This window comes from Pithys albifrons, chromosome 2 (genome assembly GCF_047495875.1).
Source record: "Pithys albifrons albifrons isolate INPA30051 chromosome 2, PitAlb_v1, whole genome shotgun sequence".
NCBI lineage: Eukaryota > Metazoa > Chordata > Aves > Passeriformes > Thamnophilidae > Pithys > Pithys albifrons.
In genome coordinates, this window is record NC_092459.1 from 105,018,892 (window position 1) to 105,046,357 (window position 27,466).

At 44.9% G+C, this 27,466-nt stretch overlaps 1 protein-coding gene across 2 annotated transcripts in view; it reads right to left on the reverse strand.

The window, feature by feature from the left end:
* DTD1 (D-aminoacyl-tRNA deacylase 1) overlaps positions 1 to 27,138 on the reverse strand; it is a 36,542-nt gene extending 9,404 nt beyond the window's left edge. The window contains exons 1-4 of one of the 2 annotated variants that reach the window (XM_071548069.1): positions 26,909 to 27,138; positions 24,628 to 24,718; positions 21,786 to 22,021; positions 5,635 to 5,732 (exon numbers count right to left, since the gene is read on the reverse strand). In XM_071548069.1, coding sequence (XP_071404170.1) covers positions 5,635 to 5,732; positions 21,786 to 22,021; positions 24,628 to 24,718; positions 26,909 to 26,951 — 468 coding nt within the window. In that variant the 5' untranslated portion in view covers positions 26,952 to 27,138. The remainder of the gene's footprint in view (positions 1 to 5,634; positions 5,733 to 21,785; positions 22,022 to 24,627; positions 24,719 to 26,908) is intronic. The other variant, XM_071548068.1, reaches the window with a different exon arrangement.
* Between the last annotated feature and the right edge of the window lie 328 nt (positions 27,139 to 27,466).

Here is a 27,466-nt window from a genome sequence, read left to right on the forward strand (position 1 = left end):
AGGTCAACCATCAGCCTCCATTTCTCCAGACAAATGTACAGTTCTTTGCGGCTCCACATAAGACATTCCTTGCAGCCCTTTCACCAACTTTGTTGTCTTCCTCTGGTTGTATTCGAGTACCTGAGCAACCTTCTTGAATTGTGAGTCCCAGAACTGCACACAGTGCTCAAGGTGAGGCAGCACTAATGCTAATTACAGCTAATCACCTCTTTAGACTGGCTGCTCACACTATGTTTAATGCATTCCGGGATGGGGTTTTCCCTCTTGGCTGCCCAGGCACACACTGCTGACTCCTGCTGAGCCTGCTACTGGCCAGCACCTCCAGAACCTTTCTGGAGAGCTGCATTCCAGTCACCTTTCTCCCAGTTTATACTTGTGTCCAGCAATGCTCTGTCTCAGATGCAGAATCCAGTATTTGGGCTAGCTAAATATCATGCCACTGATGATTGTACAATGCTCCAAACTATTTAGATTGTTCTGCAAAGCCTCTTGTCGTACAAGAGTCAATAGCACTTCCCAGTTTTCTATCATCATCAAAATTTGCTAACCCTGCATTCAGCTCCTGTATCTAGATTGATAAATATGTTGAACAGAAGGAGTACTAGAATTAAGCCGTGAGGAACACCGCTGGTGATTTCATCGTCAGCCAGATGTAGCCCCATTCACTACAACCCTTTGAGCCTTGCCCTTTAACCAGTTTTTCACTGTGTATCTGCTCATTTCATAGTTGGAGTACTTTCTGAGAAGAATGCTGTGAAGGACAGTATCACAAAATCCAGAAAAACTAAATCTACCATCTTCCCTTCATCCACTATGCAGGCGACCTTATTGTAGAAGGGTATGAAATCAGTTAGACAGGACTTTCCCTTTTGAATCCATGTTGAGTGTGCCTGATGACTGCATTGCCCTTTAAATGCCTTTGAAAAGCACCCAGTATGATCTTCTCCACAGTTTTTTCCAGATACTGAGGTTTGATTATTTCTCCATGGACACCCGCTTGTCATGGGGGAAAAGCTTGCGTGCCCTCATGAGGTTGCGTGCCATGCTAGAGGTGGTATGTGCCTCCAGTAGGGTCTCCCACGCCAGACAAGCCTCAGCTGAAGGGTCAAAGTGTGTCCTTGGGCAGGATGGGCTTGCTAGCTAGCCCCCCAGCAACCATCCTAGGAGATAGATAACTCTAACTATAAAACCCGGGCAGATGGAGCTCACTTAGCCCTATAAAGGTAAGAGAAGGACGCCCTAACTAAATCTACATCCTGAGGTATTCGCTGGCACCGTCCAAGCTCGCTAGGCCCTGGCAGATGAATCTCGGAAGTAAAGGGTGGGGCCAGTTCTGCACACACTGTGTCTCACTTAAAAAATCCATTGCACAGGTTTGAAGGGTTCACCCACATTGCAAAGCCCCATAGCAACAGGTGAGGGTCGTAATAGCAGGTGATATGATGCACTGGAAGCCTCAGATCCAACCGTGCATGCAGTTCAGGACATTGGTCACTCAAGACTGACCCCGGAGATGACACTGTGGTTCAGCAGCATCCTGAATGACCAAGCAGCCTTTTTTATGGAGAGCACTGCTTGCTCCACATGGAGACCTAGAAAAGGTGGCCTAACCAAAGCTCATCTCGCCACCCAGTTGGCTTAACTCCAGCCAACGGGCACCTTCTGAGGCGGACAAAGAAAGACAAAGAGACAAAGATATACACCTGCTGCCAAAGGTGTTCAAATTGACACTCGCATGTTGGAACATCAGAACCATGCTTGATACTGTGGATAGTGGATGTCCTGTTCTGCTCTAATTGCCCACAAACTGTCACAACTCACCATTGACATTGCTGCTCTCAGTGAAGTTCACCTTCATGAGAAAGGCAGCCTTAAAGAACATGGTGCTGACTACACACTCTACTGGTCAGGCAAACCCAAAACTGAAAGCTACCATTCAGAAGCTGGCTTCATGATTAAAAACTCCATTGCCTCCAAACTTGAAAATCTGCCAAGAGGTCATGCCGATCGCATTATGTCCTTATGCCTTCCACTACACAACAAGCAACATGTTGTTCTTTTTAGCATATATATGCCCCAACTCTCCAAGCTGATCCGGTGGAAAAAGACAAATTCTACACTGACATGCGCTGCCTCACCCAAAGGTTACTGCAGATGATAAGAAAATAATCCTTGGTGACTTCAACACCAGAGTAGGCAAGAACTCTGAAGTCTGGAAAGGAGTACTGGGCAAGCATGGTGTTCGAAACTCCAATGACAATGGGTGCCTCCTGCTAGAGTTTTGTACAGAACAGCAGTTCACCATCACCAACACTACCTTTCAGCAGAAAGACAGGCTGAAGACAACCTGGATGCATCCTCAATCCAAGCACTGGCACCTCATCGACTATGTCTTAGCGCAACAGAAAATATTCACTATGTCTGTCACTACCCGAGAGATGCCTAGTGCAGAATATCAAACAGACTTGTGTGTTGCTGACTTAACCTCTGCTTTAAGCCCAAACCTAAGAGAGGCGGCATTCCATGGAGGAGGCTCCAAGTCAACAGTCTTCAAAAAGCTACAGTGAGAGACAGCTTCCAGGTAAACCTTCAATCTAGACTTAAAGATAATCCCATAGATCCCTCTCCTGAAGTGCTTTGGCAACATATTAAAATAGCATCCTGCAGTCCTCTGAAGAATCCTTAGGATTCTCCTTCAAGAAAAAAAAAAAGACTGGTTTGATGAAAACAATCAAGAGATCCAGGAATTGCTGAAGAAGAACTGCTCACCAAGCACACCTTGCTCAGCCATCTTGCCATATAAGAAAAGCCGCTTTTTGTCTTGCATGCAGTAAGCTCCAACAGAAACTTCAAGACATCCAGAACAAATGGTGGCTCAACCTGGCAGAAAAGACACAACTATGTGCAGATCTGGGTGACCACAGAGGCCCTGAAAGCAGTGTATGGACCCACACACTGGGTTCAAAGCTCCCTGCTCAGCACGGGTGGCCAAATGCTTCTCAAAGATAAAACCTCCATCCTGAACCAATGGTCTGAACGTTTTCAGACTCTCTTCAGTGCCAACCACGTAGTCCAAGGCTCAGCAATTCAGCACATTACACAACAACCGGTGAAAAATGAATTGAATATAGCCCCTACTATGGGAGAGACTTAAGGCCATACAGCAGGTGAAAACTGGCAAGGCAGCTGGGGTTGATGAAATTCCACCTGAAATCTGGAAGCATGGAGGTCAAGCACTCCATGCTAAATTTCACAAGCTTGTTGTGCGTTGCTGGGAACAAGGGGAACTACCACCAGATCCATGCTGCAGTCATCATCCCCCTGTATAAGAAGAAAGGAGAAAAATCAGACTGCTCAAATTACAGAGGTATTACTTTGCTCTCCATTGCTGGTAAAATCCTTGCAAGAATATTACTGAACAGATTAGTACCCACTATTGCAGAAATCTTCTACCTGTAAGCCAGTGTGGTTTCAGAGGCAATATGAGTACAACAGACATGATTTTTGTTCTCAGACAACTGTAAGAGAAGTGTAGGGAACAGAACAAAGGACTCTATGTAACTTTCATTGACCTCACCAAAGCTTTTGATACTGTGAGCAGAAGAGGCCTGTGGCAGATCTTGGAACACTTAGGATGTCCCCCCCAGATTCCTCAAAATGATCATCCTGCTACATGAGGATCAGCGTGGACAAGTCAGATATAGCGATGCACTCTCTGAGCCCTTTCCAATAACCAATGGTGTGAAACAAGGTTGCGTTCTTGCACCAACTCTATTCACAATCTTCTCCAGCATGATGCTCCAAAGAGCCACAGCAGACCTCGATGAAGAAAACAGTATCTACATCCGATATCGTACCAATGGAAGCCTATTCAACCTAAGGCAACTAAAGGCCCACACCAAGACCCTGAATCACCTTGTCCGTGAGCTGCTTTTTGCTGATGATGCCGCCCTCATTGCTCACACAGAAGCTGCTCTGCAGTGCTTAACATCCTGCTTTGCAGAGGCTACTGAGGTTTTTGGGCTGGAAGCCATCTTGCAGAAGACAGAAGTTCTCTACCAACCTGTACCTCACCAAGTCTTCCATCATCCCCACATCACTGTAGGCAAATCAAAGCTTAAGTCAGTCTAGTAGTTCACCTATCTGGGATGCATCATTTCCTTGGATGCTAAGATTGACAGAGATAGACAACAGGCTAGCAAAGGCATACAGAGCCTTTGGAAAACTCCATAAAAGAGTCTGGTCCAATAAACACCTGAAGAAAAGTACAAAGATCAGTGTCTACAGAGCCATTGCACTGTCTACTCTTTTATATAGGTCTGAATCATGGGTGATCTACCACCACCACAGGCTACTCCTGAACGCTTCCATCAGCGCTGCCTCCATACAATCCTAAACATCCACTGGACTGATTCTGTGACTAATGTGTCTGTTCTTGAACAGGCAGGGGTCACCAGTATTGAGGCCATGCTGATGAGATCAGAAGCTGTGCTAGGCAGGGCACATCTCCAGGATGGAGGATCACCGCCTCCCTAAGATTGTGCTCTATGGTGAACTCGTCACCAGCTGCCAGAAGAGAGGAGCCCCAAAGAGAAGATACAAGGAATACAAGGACTCTCTGAAACAATACCTCAGCCTTGACCATATTGACTACCATCAATGGTCCACTCTGGCCTCCAGTCAGGATTCAGGGAGACACAGAATACACGACGCTGCTGCTTCATTTGAGAATGCATGCAGAATCAGTCTTGAGGAGAAAGGACATTGCAGAAAGAACCATCCCTCACCAATATTGCCTAAGGAGACTTTCCGCTGTGCCTTTTGTGACCGGACTTGCCTGTCCCGCATTGGCCTTTTTAGCCACCAGCACGCTTGCAGCAAGCGTGGGTAGTGCCCTTCCCAAATCTTCGTTCACGAAGCCTAGCCATGATGAGTTTCCTAGTTCTTCCCTCATGCTCTTCTTATAAACTGTAGTAACAATTTTAAGAAGATTAAGTGAAACATTATACAAGTAAGATTGGTGTGGCCTTGCTGAGGCACAAATGATAATAACAATCCCTCCCTCTTCTCTTTCAGTCTGAAACAGTCACTGTTGTGTTTAGAAGATGAGAAAACCTCACCACTGCATTTGGTTTTCAGCATAACTTGTGCTGTTCCTCAGAAGAGCTAACTCTACTCTCCACTCCAGACTTAAATTCAGGACTTAAATTTTCTGTTCCCTTGTTTCCAGCAAAGAGGCATCTCTCCAGTTCCATCCAGTCACCCCCACATGCAAAAGTTCCTACGTGGCAAGAAACTTCACTAAAAGCAGGTGAGAGGGAGGGTGGTCTAGACACTACAAAAACATCATTAATGAGTCAGAATTGACCAGCAGCTTTAATGATGAGGAGGAATACACTGTAAAAAGCTTTTTTGTATTACACATGCACAGCCTTTACCAGAACAGGAGGCAGCTATCAACAGACCAGGGAACTGAAGAAAACAATGCAATTATTTGATTTTTCAGAGGCTGCACAGGAAGGACGAAGTCCTTGTCCCTGAGGAAAGCTATACTGCTTCATAACAAGAATGCTATAGCATGTATAGCAGAAGATATACACCATCCTTTCCAGACAGACCTTCTGGGTCACTTACCTGTTTAAGGTCAACAGTGGCAGCTGGGGACTCCAGTTCTATTGTTACAGGACCATCGTTCTGGATGTGTACCTGCATGTAGGCACCAAACTTGCCATCTGAAAAGGGAAGAGACAAGTAGTGCTGAGAGCTCTTGGAAGGATAAAACATAGCAAACTCTTCACCAAATGTGCTACCAAAAATATAAAAATACATGAAAGGGCAGCCAACCAACGAAGTGCAGAAAGCTACTCAGAAAAAAAACAGTGTACGTGTGCACCTAGTCACGCAGTCTGACATTCAGAGATGATACATACACAGCTAAATACAGAATCATTGAACAAAACAAACCAAGTCTACAGATAATCAAGGTTCAGGATAGGCAATATAGTTCTCACAGGCAGCAGATGAAATTTTAAAGGATGTAACAGCTAAGCCTAGGGATGCAGTCTAACTAAACAGTTGATGTTTTGAAGAAACTTTATACACAGGCAAAAGATAAAAAGACCTGAAGTCTGTTCTGAAGTATTTGACATAGAATACTCTAGAGAGGGGAACACTGATGTGCAGCTCAGTCCTAGCCTGCTACAGCCATTTCTACATTGCTGCCTGCCACCTAGGTTGTTCTTTGAGAGAGTTTGGTTAAAAAAAAGGGGAAAAAAGGACACTGCCTACTCCTTCAACCTTGCATAATTCAAAGAAATACAATTCTGAAATCACAAACGTCTGTGTCATTTGTCATCAATGGCATCTATTAGCGTACCAGCTGAGGCACAGACCAGATTCTTGGCAAGCATTTGAGAAGCTTCTATCACAACAGAGCCATGATGTTTTTATCTTGTATAGTCTAGAAAAGCCATCCCTTTGTATGCTGCCTTCTCACATCTCATTTTTCTTTGTACAAATTTCCTTGCTCCATGTTTTCTAGTCCAGCTCTCTACTCAAACTCAACCCACCCCTGGCTGAGCACACTTGGCTCACTACCACATATTCTCTTCCACTGTCCTGCACACCCAAACTGGCTTTATAGACTTTCCTGGAGGGACAGCAGCAAGAAGAGATGCTCCCAAATCAATACAAACACATGGAAGAGAAAAAAGTGTACTATAGCAAACAGACAGCACTTATCCAAAGATTGGAGCAGTCTCACTTACTAGGAAGGCAGGCCTGAAATCAGTTCAGCAACACAACCAAAACTACTTCCAGTACCACCTTAGACAGTGAACAAGAACATGCCAAAAGCCATGGGCTCAAATTTCAGTGGAGCAACCACCACTGGGAATAGCTACATGAGATTTTGTGTAACTACACAGCAGCTTTCCACAGCAACATGTGATGTCCCTGACTGAAGAGAGGTCAAACCAAGCTATCCTGACTTTTCACAGACATGTTACTGGAGACAAAGGGCTCTCAAAGAGTTTCCAGTCTTTCCCTGTCACATCTTGTAAGTCAGGTAGAAGTCTGGTATTTGCTTAAAAGGAAAAAGAAAAGGCATGTTCAGGCCTGTCCAACACATATGGGCTGTATCACAACCAATCTAGCACTAAATTGCTTCTCCAAAGATTGTATGCCACATGTCACCCTATGACTAGAGATACAAGCACGGGCAAAGCAAAAAATCACAGCACTGCACAAGAGTCTGCTGCCAGTATTTCAGCAGACAAGGAAAACGTTCCTGGGCTGATCACTGAAGAGTCATAGGAACATAAATGCTGATGGGAAGGGGGCAAGAGCATGACTTGAGGCATTTATTCTATTAAAAGGTATGTGATTTACTGCATAATTTTACCAGCTGCTCTCCTCAGATGTTTTCTGCCCCACAGAAGACATGGAAGAAAACAACACATGTCCCGTGTCCCAATTAATTGTCACAGGCTCCTTTGATCAAACTGATCTTCAATGTCTCACACGGATGAGAAATGTTACGGGTGTTGAACCTAGAAACCTGACAGAGGCTGGCTGCCACAGCTGCACATCCCTAGGTTCAAACAGTAGCAAGGTTCAGTATGTATTCCAAGTAGACACACATACATGCTATACACACACATACAGCCAACTGCACTGATACCGACACAGACACACTCAACACACACACGAACAACAACAGCACATACAGCCTCACCCTAAACCTCTCACTGGCTGATCAAGATGAGAGTTCATTAGTGGGAAACATGCACGTACATAGTCTGGATTTGTCCAGCAGCTGGGTCTGCCCAGTTTTTGACCACGGATCCTGGCTTTCCCAGACACTGGCACCTGGAGATAATAAGCTTTAGAGGCCTGCAGCTCTTCTCCAGCTCCTGGTACAGACCTCCCACACACATGCACACACACATCTCTCCAGTTTGCTCACACACAGAGTTCTCACCCATAGAGCCCCACAGTCTCTCCTGCAGCTGGCCAGGACTCCTCCAGTCCCTCTGGGAGCCAATTTCTCCTGTGGTCTCACCATCAGAGACACACACCCAGATTCAGCTCTGGTCACCACAGCTCCTCACCAGCTCATCCTGCTGTGTATTTGCTCAATCACCCTCACTCACAGACACAGGCCTTGGACCATGGTTGCTGCACTCAGACCCCCAAGTAACAAACATGCATAACAGTGGGTTCCTCAAAATAGTTAGAAATGGACTTTAGTAAGAAGACAAGGCAGATTGTACTGATCAGGAGCAGGGCATGGCCACAAGCACACTAATCAGTCTTTTCTTACATGTGGCTGGACCTTTTTACACCCATATCCCTTTACTTTCCCATGCTCGTTCCTCCTGAAGACACCTAGATCACCTCTTTTTTTGCCTTTGCCTCCTCACCTAAACATCCCACAATAAGTCTTGTGCTGCCCTGAAATTCCACACTCCAATGTGTGTCCTCTGTCTCCAAACAGTGATGCCCTCAGGCCAAAAGGGCAACCACTCCCACTGACTCAGAATGGGCAACACCTGGACCACAGGACTGAGGTTCCCCAGGACAGGCCTAGGAGGTGCAGTTCTCTGAGTCCAGAACTTGCATGCCCTTACTTGCCTCTGTGCTTCTTTGTCTGTGTGCGCAGACCAATTTTCCATCACATAAAGAACTAATACAGCAACAATGAAAACCTCTTCTGACTTGACTCTACTGTGGGGACAGTTTCCTCTGAAGGGAGAGGACAACTGCTGTTGTGGTGGCATCAAAGAAAGGCACATCAGAAGCTACTGGCACATAACAGTTACTGCTCTAACAAAGAGCAGATGACTTGATTGGGTAAATCAGGTAAACAGAGATCATGAATCTGTCAGTAGTTCAGGAAAGGATCGGTGTGTTCTGAATGTTAGCTAATGGTACAGAAGGAAAAAAAGGAAGTGAGTTACCAAATAATTACAGAAAATAACAGAAAATTTATGAGATTGAAGTATTACAAAGCAAACAAAAAAAATTGAAAAAAATCTGTTGCAGCAACTTGGAACATGTAAGGGATCCCACTGAGAAAATATGTCAGAGCAATCCAAAAAGTTGTGATTATAATTTTCCAGTACAGCTTTTAAACCCTTTGCCACCCATGACAGATGAGAGCCTGCAATGAAAACCGAGGTAGTTTTCCCTAAACCTGTAGTTTATGGTTTCTCTGGTGAATCATGCAAACACACATTTTCAGAAACACCTACAAATGTTACTCAGTTGAGAAATAAAAGCTTGAAGGATGATTCATTTTGGTTAGCTATATCTGCACACCCAAGTTCCAGCTACCATAATGTGGAAGAGTCTGTTAGAGACCAAATATCAGCTATAGCACAGCAGTCTCACAGAACTGTTCCCTGCACAGAAACATGCCATTTCTGCATTTGACCAGCACAATAAAACAAGGCTCTACACTTTCACGCAGATCATGAGGAAAAGATCTACTGACATGCTTAGAAAGCACTTATAATGCTTCTTTAGGAAGATCAAGCAGGCCCTGCTTGAGCTGCAGCTCATAGAAGGGTTGTTGTTATATTTACACCATATATAGAAAGAGATGCACCAATACCCTGATCACAAAACCCAATCAAAACTAATGTTATCTCACTTTAACAAAATAATAAACAAAAAATACTACCCCATACATGTATGAACCTCAAAAAGAGTAAACTTCAGAGACCTCTTTTTTCAAAGGCTGATAAGAGTGGTCAAATACCATTACAAGAACACTCAAAGCACTCCCACATCACAATTATTTTCCGTCTTGTTTTAGCACCAGAATCACTGTCAATGAGCATCTTTCTGTAACAGCTCCCTCCCATTCTCCTCATACTTAAACTTCCAGTCTTTTGACCCAAGGTCACCCACATCAAGAGGTCAAGGTGAATCACAGCTGTCCTAGTTCAGCAGGTGAGACCAGTTTATCACTGTGTACGTGGAACCAAAGCTATGTATTCCACACCCTCTATTCATTTCCCATGAACTGTTAACAAGCGACCATTTGTAGCAGCTGCGCAGGGCACACCCAACCCCTCAGGATGTAAGCAGGTGTTAATGAAGCCTGTGAGATAGTAGCTGTGATAACTCCCCTCCAGGAAGTCGTTAGCACATTCACACCCAGCCTGAGGGGGGCATGTCTACTAATGGCCCAGCAACAATTCCAAAAATACCCCATGACTCACAGAGTTAGATCACCCATCGTGGAACTCCCCACCCTGGGGGAGGTACTGGGCGTTCCCACCTGGACCTGATGGTATATAATCTTGGACTTTAAAGACCTTGGGGACCACTTGTAGGATCCAGAGGAGGACCAGAACCTCAACAGGACTGCAACCGTCATCTGCACCAACAGGTTTTCCCCCTTCCTTTTACTTTGGCCTCAGGGGAACCACATGGGTCTCAGCACAGGGGCTTTGTTTGTGCCCCAGGGTGCTGGGTTATACTTCTGGGGTTTGTGGGTTAAAATCAATTTCTCTTTGTGTCATTGCATTTATTGTAATATTTTTATTAAATTGTAACTCTGACTTATAATCTCTCTTGAGCCTGGTTCATTTCTTCTGCTGGTTTGCCTTTAAACCAGCACAACAGCTTAGAAAGTTTAAGATTTAGAACTAATGGAAACACTACATAGCACATTAATATTTGTTAATGCTGCCCTCCTCCATAGCCTGTTTCTTCCAGACCTTTCTCAAAGACAAGAAGGATCTGTAAGGGACTAGAAAAATGATTACTACCTCAAAACAACTAAAGGGTGGAGGGAAGGCAAATTCTGCCAAGGTGGGATGGTGTGCACTGCTCCACACACCACACCTGCCTAGAGCTTCTAGGACCACCCTGGAGTGGCTATCAGTCACTGGCACACTGGAAGCAATGCTCCACACTGCAGGAGACCAAAGCAGATAAATGCAGTAACAGGAGGCATGCATGTGTTGTGTCATTATGGTCTTGGATCTATAGCAGCTAAGACCATGCAGGAAGCAAGGCAGTAGCTACACATTTCTGTCTCTCTTTCTCTCCTCCTAATTCCCTCTTCTCAAAATCTGGGTAACTTAAAGTTGGATGGGTTAGTTTGCTAAGTCAAAGTATTGTGAATTGCTTTATTTTGATTGAATGTTGCCTTTAAACTTTGCCAAGATCCCTTATTTTCTAAAGTTTGCCAGTAAAAGCTTTTAGTTTAACCTCCTGAGAATGCTGTTGCATTTCTTTCTTGTGCCTGCCTCAGGGTATAAAAAGAAAACTAAGTCCCTTTAAGAAACTCAGTGAGCGAAGTCTAAGGCTTTACAGGGTCTCAGTTGCTTCCAACCACAAAAATATGAGAGGCAATGCAGGTTTCAGTCTCAGCAATCTCATTCCCTAAAAAGATTTAAAAAGGCAACTGAGGGAGAATTTCTCCACACATTCCAAAATTCCTTTATTGATTTCAATCCACAGTGTCTTGTGGACCACCATAAACTCTCATCTTCAAGCTCTCAAATACAGGGCAAATGTGATGATTGCAGAAAGAGCTGCCACCTTCCCTTATGACAAATTGATATGTACTGTAGTTTCAGGGACCATAGTTTCTGTACACTTGCTTTCCTCATGAGATGCTTCTGGATTTCTAGTCTGGCAGCTCTCTTATAAAACAAAATCAGGTTCTAGGGGTCTCTTGATTTCCACCGTTCTTTTCAAGTGACCTCACTCTAACACAGCTTTTTTCACTGCAGCTTTAGGGTTTGACCTTGCCTGAAAGAACAAGGCAAAGATAAAATCTAGTTTCAACATTTCTTCTTCTGTCTAATTCCTCTTTAGGAAGAGATGCTTCTTCAGCAGAATATCCCCCAGTGTTGGCTGTCTGCTTCAAAGACATGCTCCTGCATTCCTTGCCTTCTCCCAGTGTCTACTGTTGCATCAGTATGTGGCAATTCATATAACCTTTCAGAGGAGGTATCTCTTATTTGTTTCCTGAGACATAAGTTGAGAGACAGCCTAACTCCCTTAAATCAGACTGACATTTGTGGAAACATTGCATTTTGCATTCAGCAAAGACCACATGCGGGGAACACAGCACTTCCGCACTGCTCAGGCAGACAGGCTGCAACGGTATTTATTGCTCTACCCTTGAATAAAACTCCAAGGCCAACAAATCTGTCTTCTGTGCAGCACTGCTAAGAAACTGAAGACATCATCTCTTCCATCTCTCCATCCCAAGAGTTCAGATTGATTTTCACTTTTCATTCAGGATAGGAGGAGAAAGAATCCATCCTTCTTGGATGTTGCTTGTTACCCCAGCAGCTTTGGGTAAATTTATCACATGATGCTGAACTGTCCAAGGGAGACAGTACGCACCATACTCTTAAATACCATTTCTTTTCATCCTTTTTATACCATAATGCTCTTCATTGTAATAAATCTCTCCCTACTTTAAGACTTTTTGACTGACAAATTCAACTTGCAACATCTACTACAATAAAACAGGATCCTAGAAGTATAATGGAAGTGTCAAGTTTATTCTGCTGGACATCCATCTCTTCAATTTCCTTGTTTCCAGCATGCATACCTCTCTCAGAGGTAAAGAGCTTTACCTGAAGTGGGTCAGAGAGGCCACATCCTAGATAGAATCACAGAATCATAGAATCGATTGGGTTGGAAAAGACCTCCAAGATCATCAAGTCCAACCCTTGGTCCAACTCCAGTCCATTTACTAGATTATGGCACTCAGTGCCACATCCAATCTCAGTTTAAAAATCTCCAGGGATGGTGAATCCACCATCTCTCTGGGCAACCCATTCCAATGCCTGATTACTCTCTCTGCAAAGAATTTTTTCCAAATATCCAAATTAAACTTCCCCTGGCAGACCTTAAGCCCGTGCCCCCTTGTCCTATTGCTGAGTGCCTGGGAGAAGAGACCAACCCCCACTTGGCTAGAACTTCCCTTCAGGTAGTTATAGACAGTGATGAGGTCACCTCCGAGCCTCCTCTTCTCCAGGCTAAACAATCCCAGATCCCTCAGCCTCTCCCCATAGGACTTATGCTCCAGTCCCTTCACCAGCCTTGATGTTCTTCTCTAGACCCGCTCCAGCACCTCAATATCCTTTCTGAACTGAGGGGCCCAGAACTGAACACAATACTCAAGGTGTGGCCTCACCAACGCAGAGTACAGGGGAAGGATCACTTCCCTGGTCCTGCTGGCCACGCTTTTTTTGATAAAGGACAGGATCCTATTGGCCTTCTTGGCCACCTGGGTACACTGTTGGCTCATGTTAAGCTTCCTGTCAATTAGTACCCTGTTTTGGTTTGAGATAAGCAACTGCCAACCCCCCCAAGTACAGAGAGAAAAGCCTCCCTCCTAACACCAAGGAAAGGGAGGAAAAGAGAGGGGAAAGGAAAGAAACACTTCAAACCACGTTTATACTAAAACTACACATATTTTTACAGAAAGGAAGAGACTATTAGAAGAGAGTACAAATATACACTCACACAAGTCTGCAACAACAAATTCCCCACTTCTTAATGAACACATTACTTAAGAAACAAACTCATTCCCCAGGGAGACAAACTCAAGCAGAAAGGAGAGACCCAGAACAACACATTTTATTTTCCTGAGATACCCTGTGAGCCAGTGGTGGGCCTGGTCCTCTCTATTCCCCCAGGACAGCATCGTGCGTCCTCCCATGAGGAAGGCTGAGACGCAACTGCCTTAACCACTCCCACACTGGTTCCTACTTCTCTGGAGATGATGTCATAATGTGGTATGGAATACAAAATTACTGGCTGGAAGAGGTCAGCTGTTAGCTCAGCCCAGCCCAAGTCAGCTGACAGCTTCAGCCCAGCCTGAACTTCAGAGCCCAAATTTAGGCCCATCTAGGTGAAGCCATAACATACCCCCAGGTCCCTTTGTGCCTGGTAGCTTTCCACCCACTCTGACCCCAGCCTGTAGCGCTGCATGGGGTTGTTGTGGCCAAAGGGCAGGACCCGGCACTTGGCCTTATTGAACTTCATCCCATTGCAATCAGTCCATCTCTCAAGTCTATCCAGATCTCTCTGAAGAGCCCTCCTGCCTTCCAGCAGGTCGACACTCCCTCCCAACTTGGTTTCATCAGCAAATTTGCTATGATGGACTCAATCCCCTCATCTAAATCATCAATAAAGATGTTAAACAGGACTGGACCCAATACAGACCCCTGGGGAACACCACTAGTGACCGGTCGCCAGCTGGATGCAGCTCCGTTCACCAGCACTCTCTGGGCCCGGCCCTCCAGCCAGCTCCTAATCCAGCAGAGGGTACACTTGTTCAAGCCATGGGCTCCCAGCTTTTCCAGGAGTATATTATGGGAGACAGTTTCAAAGGCCTTGCTGAAGTCCAGATAGACCACATCCACAGCTTTCCCCTCATCCACCAGGTGGGTCACCTGATTGTAAAAAGAGATCAGGTTGGTCAGACAGGACCTGCCCCTCCTAAATCCATGCTGGCTGGATCTAATCCCTTGTCCATCTTGAAGGTGCTGTGTGATTGCACTCAGGATGATCGGCTCCATAACCCTGCCAGGCACTGAGGTCAAGCTGACAGGCCTATAGTTGCCAGGGTCCTGCTTGCAGCCCTTTTTGTGGATTGGGGTGACATTGGCCAACCTCCAATCACCTGGGACCTCCCCAGAGAGCCAGGACTGTTGGAAGATGATGGAGAGCAGTTTGGCAAGCTCTTCTGCCAGCTCCCTCATCACCCTGGCATGGATCCTGTCTGGTCCCATACACTCGTGAGGATCCAGCTGGCTCAGTAAGTCACTAACTATTTCCTCCTGGAATACAGGAAGGCTATTCAGCTCCCTCCCTCTGTCTACCAGTTCCAGAGGCCAGTTCTCTTGAGGGCCACCTGTCTTACTGGTAAAAACTGAGGCAAAGTAGGTGTTAAGTACCTCAGCCTTCTCCTCATCTTTGTTAACTATATTTCCCTCCAAGTCCAACAGAGAATGGAGGTTTTCCTTGCCCCTCCTTTTGTTATTAATGTATTTATAGCAGGACTTTTTGTTATCCCTAACAGAATTAGCGAAATTAACTTCAAATTCCACTTTTCTTTCCATAATTTTTTTCCTGCATGACCTAGCTCTTCGTAAATTCTTCATAAGTAGCCAGCCATTTTTCTATAGTCTGCAAACTTTCTTTTTATCCCTGATTTCCTTCAGAAACCCCCTATTTAACCAAGCTGGCTGTCTTCCCCTCCGGCTGGCCTTTCGGCACACTGGTATAGCCTGTTGCTGCGCATTCAAAATTTCCTGCTTGAAACATGTCCATCCCTCCTGGACCCCCTTGTTCTCAAGGGTTATTTTCCAGGGTATGCTCTGAATTAGTCTTTTGTATAGGCCAAAATCTGCCCTCCGGAAATCCAGTGTAGAGGTTTTAATGGTGGCTCTCCTTACATCCCTGAGGATTGAAAATTCTATTATTTCATGGTCGCTGTGCCCCAGATGGCCTCCAACCACTACATCTCCCACCAGCCCCTCTCTGTTTCTAAACAGTAGCTCTAGTGGGGCCTTACCCCTGGTAGGCTCATTTACCAGTTGATGAAGGAATTTGTCCTCTATACACTCCAGGAACCTCCTAGACTGCCTCTTCTCTGCAGTATGAAGCTCCCAGAAGATATCTGGCAGGTTAAAGTCACCCACAAGAACAAGGGCTGGAGATTCTGAGACATCTGCCAGCTGCTTCTAGAATAAGTCATCTCCTTCATCATCCTGGTAGGGCGGTCTGTAACAGACACCTACAAGGATGTCAGCCTTGTTCGCCTTCCCCCTCATTTTGGTCCACAGGCACTCAACCTTGTCACTGCTGACCTTAAGTTCAACAGAGTCAAGAGACTCTCTAACATATAAAGCCACCCCTCTACCTCTCCTATCCTGCCTGTCCTTTCTGAAGAGCTTGTAGCCCCCCATAGCAGCACTCCAGTCGTGTGAGTCATCCCACCATATTTCTGTGACAGCAACTATGTCATAGTTTTCCTGCTGCATGATGGCTTCCAGCTCCTCTTGTTTCCTGTATTGCGTGCGTTGGTGTACATGCACTTCAGCTGGGCCACTGATTTTACTCTCAACTCAGGCTCTACACCCTTAGGCTTATCTCTGGAGAACCCAGTTGCCGTCCCTTCCCCCTTCAAACCTGGTTTAAAGCCCTCCTAAAGAACCCTGCCAACTTATGGGCTACAGTTCTTTTGCCCTTCCTAGAGAAATGAAGCCCACTTGGTCTGAGGAGACTAGGCAACATGGAGTTTGCCCCATGATCAAAAAACCCAAAATTTTGACGATAGCACCACCCCCTAAGCCTCCTAGTGGTAAGCTGGGCTTTCCTATACCTCTCCCCATTTATCTCCTCATTCATCACAGATAGCACAGGAACTGAGGCAATTACTACCTGTGCTCCTGTCCCATGAAGTTATCGAGTCAGTGCATTAAAATCTTTGTTAATTACCCTGGTAACCCTTTAATTGATGTCATCACTTCCAGCCTGGACAACCAAGAGCGGGTAATGGTCTGAGGGTTGAATAAGCTTAGGAAGTCTTTTAGTAATATCCCTCACCCTGGCCCCGGGAAGGCAGCAAACCTCCCTGTGGGATGGGTCTGGCCAATATATGTATGTATGTATGTATGTCCAAACTTCGCGAACGAAGATTTAGGAAGGGCTCTCCCCACGTGGGTGTGGCCTTCGAGCCTGCACAGTGGATTTTTTAGGTGAGGCACAGTGTGCGCAGAACTGGCCCCACCGTTTAAGTCCCAAGGTTCATCTGCCATGGCTGAGCAAGCTTGGACAGTGACAGTGAAGTCCTCAGGACTGAATACAGCACCCAGTACTAACCAGGGCTGACCCTGCTGAGCATCCGAGATCTGACGGGATCGGATGGCAGGGAGGCATTTAACTGCCCGATACGGTCTCCACTGAGACTCGAACTCACGACCTTGTGATCCAGAGTCCAGAGTGCTCACCATTACACCATGGGACCGCCCTTGGTCAATATATAGGCCCCTCAGTTCCCCTCAAAAGGGAGTCACCGATTACAACACTTCTCTTTTTCCTCATATTTGTAGTTGTAACCCGTCCAATAGACTGGGGGTAACCAGAAGACCATGTAGACAGCTTCAGACTGTCCTCCATTAGACTTTCTGAGCCCAGGGACATATACCTGTTTTTTAAGAGCACCCTGGCAGGTGAAAGGGGTCGAGAGGGGGTGTTTTTGCCTTTACGACCAGGCACCTGTCTCCATTCTTCCCCATCCATATGGTCCGTTCTGTCTGCCTGGTGGCAGGAGGGGTTGGGCTTCACCACCTCCTGCTGGGCTTCCTTAGGAGTCGAAAGGCTGGGACTCCACCAGTCAATTTCCCTTTCACTGTCCCTTATGCTTCTGAGCCTTTCCACCTCTTCCTTTAGCTCTGCCACCAGACACAGCAAATCGTTCACCTGCTCACATTGTATTCAGGTGCTTCTCACACTGTCCTCTGGTAGCAGTTCCAGGCTCAAACAGTCTATGCAGCCAGAGGCCTGAGTGGCTGCATCCTTTTTAGAGGATTCTGTCTGTGTTGACACCCCTCTACTGGTAACAGGAGCAACAGCTTTCACTTTTTTGGAAGGCATGACTGCCTTGAGTTGTGGGGAAAGGTTAAAAAAAAAAAATAAGCCCGCAAAAATACCTAGGCTTATGCTATGCCTGCTCACCCTGCCTGTGCGAACTGCCGTGCCACGTCCTCACTGACGTGCCACGCCCCTGTTTGCCTGCTCCTGTTCACCACGATCCAGGTCGCTCACGCTGCCTAGAGATGTTTTAAAGCCTTCTCAATCTCCTGCTAACGAGCAAGCCACACCTCCGAACTCACCTCTGAGTCACCTGATGACAGTTGAAGGAGCAGCAAAGACTTAAAAAAGATGTAATTTACATTCAGAATATTTTTAACATATCTCAAGCCTTATGATCTAAAAACTTCACACTCAGTTTATTCAGGAGTTACTTCTAAGCTTTGTCTACTTGGAAAGTAGAATTATCATGTGAATTATCATTACCATGTGAATACTCTTGATCTGAATAAGAGCATTTATTCTGAAGTGACAATAATTACAAAGGGAATTAATCAGGGATAATAATTCTCCTTTCAACTTGTACCAAACATTAATCTGAACTAAACCTCTCCTTGTGGAACAATCCTCTCATATTTACTGAGATATTACTACTAAGGGAGTGTGACATTTCACACTCTTTGCCATGCTAATCCTCACTAGCCTCAGAAAACTAAATCCAAATTTAAGACAGAGAGTAAAGGCCCTGACACTCAAGGAGAAGCCTTGGGAGGCCTAATATGTTGATATTAGCTGATGCAACCTTTTATTTCCTAGGTGTGGGTGCCTATCTGCAGTCTTAAGTTAAACTGTGTTAAACTAGGAACCACGGTTCTGACCATTCTCCAAGATTTTGTTTGTCAAATGTTCCACTGCTCTGGGTGTGAAAGAATAGTTTGTACTTCTCTTTGGAGAATACTTCCCATTCTGAGCTCCTAGCTGGTAAGCTCCAGATAAACCAGATAACAGAGGAGCTTCCTGGCCAGCATCTGCAACAGTGGAACACATAGTAGCTCAACATCCAACAGCCAAATTATCAACTGAAAAGAAATAGGAACCATGAAACAAAAGCCTCTTAGGCAATACAAGACATTTATTGACCTATCTTTGCCTCAGCTACACAAATTTAATTTTCAATGATTACATTACTCCTCTAAAATGCATTAAATAATTTGTAAAATCAAAGGGACGAGCAACTAAAGCAATCCAGATAACCAAACTCTAATCTCTCAGTAATTACAACTCTGTGTGTGCCTGTGTATATGTAGGCGAAATACATGAGTACAGATTTTGCAGATAGCAGCTAGAGCCTATTTAACAGTCCAGCAGCTCATTTAGCAGTGCACCTTCCCAGGGGCCTCCTCCTACCCTTTGTAACCCAGTAGCCTCCAGGACAGCTCTCAGCAAGCCAGGTTTTGATTTCATCAGAATGTTTCCAGGGCAGAATTCAGTATGTTTGCATGCCACGTTGAATCACAGATCAAGCTTTACAATTCACAAAATTGTATTTCAGCTCAGGGAAACTGTAAACTCTGTTGATGCTACCACAGGACTTGGGCTACTACCTATTGTTAAAGGTTCAAACAAAGAAAGGTGGTGGGGGGAGGGGTCCTTCAGGGAATTTTCCTCTCCCTATCAACACAAAGGTTTTGGGAGTTGAAGTGCCAGGATCGAGAACAACAGAGTGGTTGATAACTCTAGATTCCAACTTAATGGTGGGGCGGAGGTGAGAAAACAGACCCCCAGCACCTGTGAGGGTGAGAGGCTTTTCCTGTGTGCTGGCTTCACTTCGTTTTGGGCAGCTGCGGTGAGTGTTTGCTGGCTGGTGAGAGCTCCTTCTGGCTCTGCTCTTCACCTTCCCTTCCCCATCTCTGGGCACCCTGAGGTTCAGAAAGAGGAGAGAGAGAAGGGTCACAGTTGCCTCAGGATATGCTGCGAACTTTCCTGGGGACGAATTTTGGCTGCAAGGAGATTTCTGGGAACTACCACCACTCCTCAACTTCCAGCATTTCCTTCTTTGAACAAAGGACAAGGAGAGAGTGCTCTTCCCCATGGAAAAGGCTCCATCCTACCCCACATGAGTCATACACCTTTGTCTCTGCCTCCATGGGAAAAGACTGAGAATTCACCTCACGGACAGCCGTGGTGCGACACTGCCACCTGCTGTTCATAAATATAATTGCACCAGGAGGAATTACAGTTTTGGGAGGTTGTTTATTTGATGCTGGGGGAGCAATTTGCTCTGGTCTGTTCCTAGTTATATCTATATCTACAGAAATAGTAGTTAAGAATAGTTATCCTTCTTATATACATTTTCTAATTAAAGTTCTTTTTTTTAAATTTAGTAAGGGGTGACGTGGTTATTGAGGAGGAGTCCCCTCCTCTAGTCTTGATAAACACTTTGGTTTCCCTTAAACTTAGGACACATGAAACTGCCAAACTTCAGAAACTTTGCATGCACAAAAATAAATAGAAAAAACAAGCAAACAAACAAAAAAAAACCACTGGCAAAGCAACTGGCACAACAGAAACTTTGACCTTACACAGGCATAACAGACTTCGATGCAAAACAACATAGACTGGTACAGCTTAATAAAAAAGCAAAATCTTAAGTTAACAGGAAGTTCCAGTGCTGTCAGCAGTTTTAAATGCATGTGTTACCTGACACATACTACAGGCAGTCACTCTTGGGTTTCAAATCTATGTTTTCAGCATGGAAAAAAATGTAGATGTTATAGCCCTTTTTCAAAAAAGCACAGGCAAGCAAGTGCCAAAATATGGGCACTTATCAACAGTGGCTATTCATTTCAGGTATACAACTGCTACTCGCTGAGAGAAGTTCAAAAAGCTGCTGTCAAATTATAAACTGATTGAAGGTAATTCAGAAACAGAGCATTTTCCCAAGCCCAAGGACAGAGATGTAAATATACAGATATATCAATTCTTCCACACCTCATTTAAGTGAAAGAACAAAGTCCATATTTGCTTTTAGTTTCCCAGGACATGTGTCAACTCAATAAATCTTACCAGAGCAAATCCTATTCTCACCAACTTCCCAAAAAGTTTTGTTACCAGTTTCAGAGACACAAGAATGGGTCCTAACTTAGTCACAACTCATCAAAGATAAAGATTCAAGAAGTACATACTCTGAATTATTTAGAAGTTTTCTAGGTTACCAGCTAAAAGGGATGCAAGGAAGGAGTATCAGAAATGCATTCCTTATCATGAACAAATGTTGACTGGAAGACCATATCAACCTACTAGAAAAGATGGACATTTTATGTGTGCATTTCACTGTGCCTCCTTGGAAAGCACTGGGATAATTACCCTAATCTAGAGTCAATACAAAAATTAGCCTCTAAATCTTTCCCAGCTATCAGTTTTCTGTCTCTTTTTTCACTTTTTTCCTCATAAGGAAAGTAAGGCCAACCATTAACTATCAACAGCCACCATTTAAAAATAGTCTTCTCTAGATGTTTGTCTTCTAGTCAAGTGTAGCAAAAAAATCAAGTCTAAATATGAAAACGGACACAAAGCAGTCAGAAAAGCAAACAGAAAAGATTAAGAACAACAATGCCCAGGGAAACCACACAATTTCCAGTAAAGAGAAAACTCTTGCATACATGGCATAGAGTTGAGAAAACATAGTCTAAATCAAATGGTGTTCTCAAATAACACATTACATCTCCCACTGTCATCATTACCATTTATCAGGATGTAGAAGCAAAGTGACAGATGGAACTACACTGTCCATCATACACTGGTGACACCCTTGAGTCAGACTTAACATACATCTCAGAAAAAATGCTTGTCCTGGGTTACTCTAACTATACAGCACAAAACATCCAGCTTTTCAGGGAGCCTGACCTCAGAGCTTGTTCTTATGGCTGCAGCCTCTCTAGGTTACATTGTCAGTCATTGCTCATGCTGTGCAGCCAGTAACAATACATGTTTTACTCTTCCAGATGAATGCCAGGAAATGGCTTGACTAGAGGAAGACTGGAGTGATCACCCTGCCAGGATACTAGTGAAAGCATCATAACATCCTCTCAGCTACTAGCATATAAAGACAGCTTCTTTGCAAGAAAGAAAGAAAAAAATCACATGATAAAGATAGCAACAATTAGGAAAGAACATATACAACACCAACTTTCAGTCCTTACCTTTAACAAGCTCTGGCTTGTAGGCTTTTCTTAGCTGCTCTAGGAAGTTGTTATAAAAACACTCTGCCTGCTCTGTGGGCATTGCCATGTGGTAGTCAGGCTTGTTTCCTTTCAGAATGCACTGGAGGGTAAACTGGCTCACACACAACACTTCATACTGTTTATCCATCACACTTTTGGACCACTGCTTCCCGCTTTCATCTTCAAATACGCGCAAGTTCAAGATCTTTCGGACCCTAGTGGGAGAGAAAGGTATTTCTTAAATTGTCCTATACAGAATCAACAGGTATCATAAAGAATAAGATAACAGGGAAGGCAGATACATATTCATTCTTCCGCCACGTAACAAGATATCCCTTTGTACCTTCATTAGTAAGCCATGGGAATCTTGTCACATTATTAGAGACATAACCAAGAAAACCCTTATACACCTACACAAGGGTACACAGAGTGACATGGAGATGGCATAGGAAATTAAGAAAGCTGACTCTAATATCTGATTTTATGTGTCACAACATTATTTAACATGTGAATAGCTTTGGGAATTTTAATCCTCCCCCTGTAGTGGAAAAATCACACTCAGTATGAAATAAGATTATTCTAGATTATGGTTGTTTCCAATCATGCTTCACATGTATGCCTCCTGCTTTGTCCCTTCCTAGTGCTATCCTCAAATCAGGCCCCACAAGCTAGATGACAACAGTTTTCATTGGGATGAGAAGAAGGCAAGGAGCAGGGCAGAACTGCAGGTGGCAGTGAAGTGATGATAAGGACTTGTTTGAATTTTTGACCCAATTTTTGGAGGTAAAGGGCAGAACTGACCTGCTCAAAACTCAAGAGATCAAGGGGAGCTTCACAAATGATCCTGAAAAGAAGCAGGCAGACTTACAACCCAGTCCTGTGTCAGGACTCCATGCAAGCGACTCTCCTGTCCTTCATTTCTTTTTCTAGCTTCTCCACCCTTCTGCAGCATTAAGGGTGCATATGAAGTGCAAAGCATTTCAATAGCAGTCATCAGCCAGGCATTTTATGTGGCACCAGAGGTGAGGCAGTTAGTATTAGATAAAGCTGAGACTTTGTTATGGCCTAGCTTCAGGGATTTGCTATCACTAAGGTACAGTCATAGGAACCATCCTTGCCAATTTGTGTGTGTCAACAGCTAACAGAACTAACTTCTGAATGAAAAGAATTGTTAAAAGCATCCACTGGAAGGCCCCAGCAGAAGGCTTAAATCATCATCACTGCTCTGTTTTGATCTTACAGATGTTTGTTGTTTCATTTACAGGACTACTAAAGTTTCTTTTAATAGGACCTGAAAAGCCTAGTTAAGCTGATTTCTTTCATTCCTTTTTCTCACATGCTGGCTTCCTGCCCTTCCTGCATCAGTCATCCCAACAACCTGGTGCTGAGAGCACTGTCACTACAAATCACCCGCTTGCAATATTCAGAAGCTTCCTCCACATTCATCAAGGTAGGGATGAGAAAAAATGACAGAGCAAATGTTACACACTGAGTGAGGCAAACAGTAAATTAAACCATTTATTCTGAGCACGTCAGAATAAAAACCTCTTCAGCTCTGCAGAAATTCTCTACAAGTTTCACATGTTTATGTGAGATCTCTGGTGACATTTAGGTCATCTCCTCAGTCTCTACTTTTTCTTCCATATCTGCCAAGGGTTGTTTTCACCCTCTCTCACATTCTTCTCTTTTCACTGCTTGAGCCTTTCCTCTTCTTGACATCAGTCAACTCCACTATCTGTTTCTTCTTTGCGTTTTTAAGGACCGAGGTCAGTCCTAGAGCACTGATCAGACCAAAGGAGACAGAAGAAGCCCCTGGAGCTTGCAAACGTTTGATGGCTGAATCACACTATTCTGTGGCCATGGAACAGATGGGCAAAGTCAGTCCTCCAGGCTGCCAAAATGGATAAATGTTTACAGACAAATAACTGACAAGACTATCTCAACTTTTGGAAGAACAAAACTTCTCCTGTGCAAGATAAAATGAGAGTTTGAAGTTTCTGAAAAATCTCATCCTTGAAGGATGGATTTCTTCTGGGTAAATTCATGCAGTAAAAAGGACAAACATCTAAAAGAGTGAGACCAGAAAAACCCAACATGTTGGTTCTTTCTTTTTGAGTCCGCTCTTGTTAAAAAACAGAGACGGGAAATGGAAACAGATTTTTCTCAACGGAATATAAGAGAAAACTCTAACTAAGAAACCTGTATTCAAGGTAAAATCTCAAGAGGAACTAACCAGCAAACCAGAATTTCCTAATAGGAATAACCAATTTGTTTGGCTACTGCATAGGTTGATGCCTAAGGATTTAATGTGTTTTTTGTAGATTTTAGAACCACGTAAGTTACAAAGACTCTTCCAAGTCGCTCATATCCTAAAGTCAGTTACTAAAACTCTTTCCACAAGATTACAAGCTTTTTCATGCCCTGCCAAGGCTGTGGTGTTTGTGAGAAGCCACCTGTAGATAGCAAGAAGACAAAATTTAAGAAGGCGGCCTAGAAGGTCCTGGAAGATCTCCAGGGGGCTGTCCTGAAGACGCCCATGGGTAGGGCACAGAGGGAAATGAGAATGATGGTTGGTTGTTAATATCTCATATGTAAATTACTAAAGAAGTTATAGAAGTTGTAACATTTCTGGTTACGGGGGGCAGACCTTTGGGTATGCAACCTGGAAGCTTCTAATAAAAGTTAACCTGTATATCTTTCTTCATTAAAACTGTTTTTGAGTGTCTATTTTGCTGCAGAAATAGCCAACAGGTTATCAGTGACTCAGTATCATCAATGCACAAATAAAAGAGTTCAAGGCAAAAGGAAATAAGTGACTTACATGTGCTCCAGCTCTCTTTGTGTATCTTCCAATGAAATGCCCAGCAGCACACAGAGGCCTCGTCCTATTGAACTGATTTGTTCGCCACCCACTGGGGAAGAAGAGGGTGAAAAGTAAGGCTGAATGCACTGTCTTGTTTTATGGCACAAGTACTGGTTTCAGCTGGAAAACTGTCCATCCACCAAAGAAAATGGCATTCTAAACCCTGCTTCTCTGTATTAAGTTTGTAGAGATTAAAGATCACACAGAAGCATTCTTTCAATGTCACGACTTCTCTGTGAGCTCAGGATGCTTACCCCAGCATTTAATAACATTGTTGAAAGATTTTTACTACAATTGATCAGCTGTGCTAACCAGAGAGGTGGCAGAACTCTCTCCAAGACTTGTAAAAATTATCCATCTGATTGATATCACTATATTTACTAAGTTTCTCTACTCCACCATTCCCTTCATACTTTGTATTCGATGTGTAAAGGTGACTTCTACTTGATACAGTCCTGATGGATTTTTTGAAACATGACTTTTAACAACCTGCAAATTCTGCCCTTCTAACTGGGAACACAACCCCTTTAAAGACATTTACAATAAACCACAAACTATTGCAGACCTATTGTGCATTTCCTATGAAATGTTTTAAATTATCTTAATTTAAATTATCTTAACATGATTGACTCTGAGACCACTGTAGTAAGATTAGATGAGGCCTTAAAACTGAGATAAGCACCAGTTACCCAGCAGTTAAAACTGCATCCAGGCTCATGACTGGGAAAAAAAGCTCTAAACATCCTGTAAAATGAAAGGAGATCAGGTCTCTAGGAAAAGCTGAAATCTTGTGTCTCTGCACTAGTGGCCATATCAGCACTATTCCCAATGGGCAGAAGCAAACCAGGGGAAAATACTCCTCCCAAAGACTCCATTTGATCTGGGTATGAGTCCTCCAGCTCAGAAATCTATTCTGCTAAGTACAGCACTCTCTCCCTCGGAGAGTGACATCTCAAACTCTTGAACAGCCAGAAACAATAGTTTAAATTCTCCCCAGATAACAGGCAAGAACTCCAGTTCCGATGGACTCTGACCACTGTTATGCCCACGGTACCAGCTGTGCACAAAAGCTTGTACCCTTAAACAGACATGCGCTGTCAGTGCAGACACAAAAGCAGAAGCTGTTTACTAACATGAAAGCCATCCTGCTGCACACTGCCCCACAGCAGAACTCACTGCCTCACATGCAAACTTCTTGGGGATTTTAAGCATTTGAGCGCAGAAGGTCCAGCCAGGTACATTCCATCAGGACACACCATTTCTATCGGTACAATGGCTACTGACCTAGGCAAGCAGTGTTTGGTTGCGGCTGGGATAGCACCACTGACACATGCAAGCAGTGCAAAAAGGTGAGCCAGACTGCACTGTCAACATGCTTGCAAATGCACCCAGATGACTGGGATTCTACTGCAAACACGCAGGAGCCACAGGAGAGGGAAACTGGGATGACACTGCCACCACACACACACACTGAATGGAGGCATCTCTGATTATAGTGCTGATACATTCACTTGGGGAAAGGTGATCACAGCCTCCCTGCTGACATGATTAAGCAGAACAGGGGCGACTGTGACCACAGTGCCAGCCCGTGTGGGTGATGCAAGTAGGCAGCTGGGATGTCTACTCTGACACACACAAGCAATGTGGAACAGTCCCTGGTTCAGCCCTGCCACATGAGCAAGCGAGGCACAGTGGCGGTGGCTGTGGCTGTCATGGCACACATGCAGGTGCGGGGACTCGCTGCAGGGACGGCACTGCCAACACAGGCAGCAATGCACCGCAGTGACCAGAGCAGCCTCACCAACACAGCACCAAAGTGGTGTCACAGCATGAGGCCTGACAGAGTTCAAGAAGAGTTTGGGGCACATGGTGTGATTCCTGCGGATATCCTGTGCAGGGCTAAGAGTTGGGCTCGATGATCCTTGTGGGTCCCTTGCAACTCAAAATATTCTGTGATTTTGTGAACACAAGCAAGAAATGCAAGATGATTGCGACTGTGGTGTCAATATAAAGGCACTCGTGGCGACTACAGCGAGACTGCCTGCCCATGCCAGCAAGGTAAAGATGCACACAGACCTCACATGCAACCCACGAAGGTGGCTGGGCCCCCGTAGAAGCCAAACTGACGCAGCGGGACAAAGAAAGGTGAGCGCGCGCGCGCGCACACACACACACACACACACACACACACACGCACGCACACAGCCGCCCTCAGTCCTCCTGGCTGAAGCGCACTGACCTGTGACGCTGGCCTGGGCCACTCGCTGCACAATCGCCTTCATGGCGCAGCGCGGACCGGTGCCAAACGGGGACGGCGGCTCCTGGCAACAGCGGCCGCTCTCATCCGTGCCGACCGCCCGCAGCGCCTCCCCGCGGCTCGGAGGTGTTTTCGCAGCTCCCCGGCACAGTTGCTACAGGGCCGTGAACAGGGGCTGCTTCTATAGGAAAGGAACAGGTGCTTGCAGGACAGGTGTGCACAGACCAGGTATGCACAGGACAGGTGTGCGCAGGGCAGGTGTGTGCAGGGCAGATGCACAGCGCAGGTATCCACAGGTATGCGCAGGGCAGGTGTACACAGACGTGTACAGGTGTGTACAGGTCTAGCGTCTACAGGAAAGGTGTGTACAGGGCACATGTGTTCAGGACAGATGTGCACAGATGTACACAGGACAGGTGTATACAGGACAACTGTGTACAGCTGCGCACAGGACAAGCATGCATAAGACAGGTGTGCACAGCATAGGTGTGCACAGGTGTTCAGTGTATGGAGGGGCTCCCTTCCTCTAAAGAGGAGTTA